At 40.2% G+C, this 3,663-nt stretch overlaps 1 protein-coding gene across 1 annotated transcript; it reads left to right on the top strand.

The window, feature by feature from the left end:
- The first annotated feature begins 285 nt into the window (after nt 1-285).
- Nucleotides 286-2,507, top strand: LOC149399883 (putative E3 ubiquitin-protein ligase WAVH2). Its single transcript, XM_089612717.1, has 4 exons — nt 286-461; nt 570-1,168; nt 1,266-1,612; nt 1,681-2,507. Exons 1-4 carry the CDS (start codon nt 398-400, stop codon nt 2,369-2,371), a joined length of 1,701 nt encoding a protein of 566 aa, XP_089468843.1. The 5' UTR covers nt 286-397; the 3' UTR covers nt 2,372-2,507.
- Nucleotides 2,508-3,663: the final 1,156 nt, after the last annotated feature.

Raw genomic sequence — 3,663 nt, 5'->3', positions numbered from 1 at the left:
ATGATCCCAAAAAAATTTAGTGATGGCTAAAATGCTACAATGATAAAAGTTATAAAAATATGAACGAATTGCATTAAAAAAAATTAAGCTTAATTATTTATTTTCGCTTATGGCCTCGTCATGTCTTGGGCCGCCTGGAACGCTTTCAATATTTTTGTCCACCACGAAGAGTACCGGAACGCTTTCAATATTTTTCTCCACCACGAAGAGTACCAACTGGCACGGCTAAGCCTCTTAAGACCTGACAAATAAAAAAAAAAATTAATAGTCTCTGTTTTCTAACGACAGAAATTGCCAGCTTGACTGGAGTGAATATATGACGAACTATATTTAACGCTTAAATTGAAAGAAAAATATCACAAACCGAAACAACCAAAAAAAATTTCACTTCAGCAGAATGGCAATCTACAACGACGATGAGCCCATCGCCGAATCCTCAACCCAGCCGGACCTCGACTCTGGTATCGTATCGTCTTTTTTATATCATCAATCTAAGTTCAAAAATTCAATATCAACTGATCTAATTAATTACAACAAATTTGAATGAATTAAAAAAAAAACGATCGCAGACTCAGATTCGGAACCCGCGGCTCAGGCAGCCGGAGACACACAGCTGACTTACTTCAACAGAACAGAGGCGTCCCTGAAAGCGTCGAACATGAAGGTTCTGTTGGAGCTCACAGCCTCCGATAGAGTCGAAGATCGATTCCCTTTGGACCTCGTCGCTGTCTTGGACGTGAGCGAGAGCATGGAGAGCAAGAAGAAGAAGAGGACCAGCAAGGACGAGGAGAGCAAGCTGTTGAAGCTCAAGAGAGCTATGCAGTTCCTGATTAGGAAGCTCAGTCCCACGGACCGTTTGTCCATCGTCACTTTCTCCACCAAGTCCAAGAGATTGTTCCCTCTGCGTCTCATGACTGATAAGGCTCAGGACGAGAGCATCGAACACGTCAAGGAGATCAAGGCGGTCGGGAGAACCAACACCGCCGCGGGGCTTAAAGAGGGACTGAAGATTCTTAGCGAACGACGGTTCACCGAGGAACGTACCGCGGCGATCATGCTTATGTCAGACGGCGAGCAATCTCCTGAGTTCGATGAAGCTTCCGAGGTTGATCTCATCGATCAATTTCCAGTTTACACTTTCGCTTTTGGCAAAGAATCAACCCCTGAGGTATATCTACACTTTCATTTCTTTTTTTCTTTTTTCTTAACATGGATTTGAAATTGGAATTGAACTGATCGGTACATATTTATTTATATACGTTCAGGGGCTTGTGGAGATAGCCGATAAAAGCGATGGAGGGACATACACGGACGTTAAAGAAGAGAAGAACTTGAGCAGAGCATTTGCTCTGTGTTTGGGAGGTCTTCTCACAGTGGTCGTTAAGGATATGAATCTGACCGTCAAACCTACCGAAGGCGAGACGGAGATCGAAGACGTCTCCGCCGGAAAATACTACGACGAGAAGAAAGACAACAGCGACGACAATTCCAAATTCATCTCGTTCGGCGATCTCTACAGCAAAGAGGTCCGCAAGATCTTAGTCTACATTCGCCTACTTCCCAGGACGGAAGACATGAGCGTCGATGTGCTCGAAACGAAATACACATACGTGTAAGTGAATCAATCCCTCTATATTTTTATCCCAAATGTATATAATATTTTCAAATTTATACATACAGCTCTACCTCTAAGAAGAAAAAAGGAAAAAGATTTGATGCCCCTCCGGTGAAGATCACGGTGGATCGATTCGAGAATGCATCGGACGAGGAGATCCCGAAGGTGATAATCGAGTACAAGCGAGCGCAGACCGTGGACTGCGTGGAAGAAGCGAAAAAGCTCGCCGACAATGGCGAATTTCCGGCGGCCACGAGGAAGATGGAAGAAGCGAAGAAGTCGCTCGAGGAAGCGAAAGACGTGGACGATCCGGAGATGATAATAAAGGCGCTGCTGGAGGAGGTGGAGAAGCTTCTGAAGGTGATGGAGTCGCCGGAGACGTACGAGGAGCAAGGGAAGAGCTTGATTGCGTCGTTTCTTTCGTCGCAAAATCTGCAGCGCGCCGTGGAGGGGCAGCTTTTGTATGTGACACCGCTGATGCTCGAGTATGTGAGGCAAGCCGTTGAGCACGACAAGGATCCCTCGAAGCCGCCGCCTAAGCCCGAGGACGACTTGAAGGCCGACAAGGGCCGAAGAGAGAAAGAAGGGATGGAGCGAAAAGAGAGACAGAAAGAGGCCGAGAAAGCCAAGGAGGCCGAGAAAGGGAAAGAGAAAGCACCGGAAGCGAAGAAGAAAGAAAAAGAAAAAGGACGGGGAATTTTCGGACAACTTAAAGCCGATCTCGAGAAAAAGCTTAACGAATTAAAACACAAATAAGTTTTCAAGTTTATTTTGTTTTTCATCACATCAATGTGTGATATCTCTATGTTTTCTTTCAATCAAACATTGTGATTTTTTTTTTTTTTTCGTCTCGGGGTTGTGTAAGCTCAGTTGTCTGATTTGTTTTAATAATAATCATTGATCATTTTCGGTTTGTCTGATTAAGGAGCGTCCTCACCATATGATCTCTATACATAATTGAGTAGAATCAAAAGAAGAAGAAAAAATAGGAAATAGTTAAGGCCATTGCACTTATCATTTCTTAGCTGCGCATTTGAATTACATAAGATTTATAAATTATCGAGCATTTTACTATGCGTCACTAAGCAAATAGTATTATAATCAATTTGCAATAACGCTCATCCTTAAGATTTTTCTATAAAATCTCACGTACCCAGGAAGAACCCATTTGTTTGCTCTCTATTTCTTGTATTTGTTACGCCATTTCTTTCCTTTTGACTTTGCTCAATTATTGGTTGTGAAACTATATACAATTATTCATGTTCACTAATCACTATATCTTCATCCGCTTCAATAATATTTTGACCGCGTGCTGATAACGACCACTCTACTTTTTTAACTTTTGAAGTAAGTTCAAAACACATGCATAATATTTCAAACATTAAAACTCTCTTGATATGATGATGTAATTTACATTATACCATAGTTAATTTAACTATTGAATACCATCAGAGTATTATATACCAGCATGCTCGGCCACTTTACAGTAAAATGAGGAATTTACCCGATATTTATTTGTATTTCATTTTAAATTGAGATTTATAAACAACTAGCCTATTTATAGAGGAGACTTTTAAATTATAGCACAACTATCTATTTATTTAGTGAAATAACCCATATTTCTCATACTTCCAAAATTTCCATTGGTTTCATAAAACTTCGTTCTTATTTGTTTGTTAATTCCAAATTTTTTCCAGTTATTCATCATTGGATTTGAATCATGGAATCGTTCGCCAAATCATGGCCGGACTGTAAATATTATTTACCATTAAAATTATCCTGCGATTTGCAACCAGGATATTTGACGACTCATTTGGAATAGATGTTTAGGATCGTCGATTTCGTAGATGTTCTTCTATTGTTCTTATATTATCTGTTCGTCTAGGTTAGTCATTTAATCCTTCTTAGTTTATGTTTGTGTAGTGTAGGTGTTAAGGTTCTTTGGTGTTTGTTAATTCCAAATTTTTTCCAGTTATTCATCATTAGATTTGAATCATGGAATCGTTCGTCAAATCTGAGACAAATATTTTGTTTTTTCGAATGGTAAA

The sequence above is a fragment of the Urtica dioica genome, chromosome 4, assembly GCF_054948205.1.
Source record: "Urtica dioica subsp. dioica isolate 48M chromosome 4, U.dioica_male_clone48M_v1_H2, whole genome shotgun sequence".
Taxonomy (NCBI): Eukaryota; Viridiplantae; Streptophyta; class Magnoliopsida; order Rosales; family Urticaceae; genus Urtica; species Urtica dioica.
Note: the sequence above shows the minus strand (reverse complement) of the source record. Positions and strands in the feature narration are given on the sequence as shown.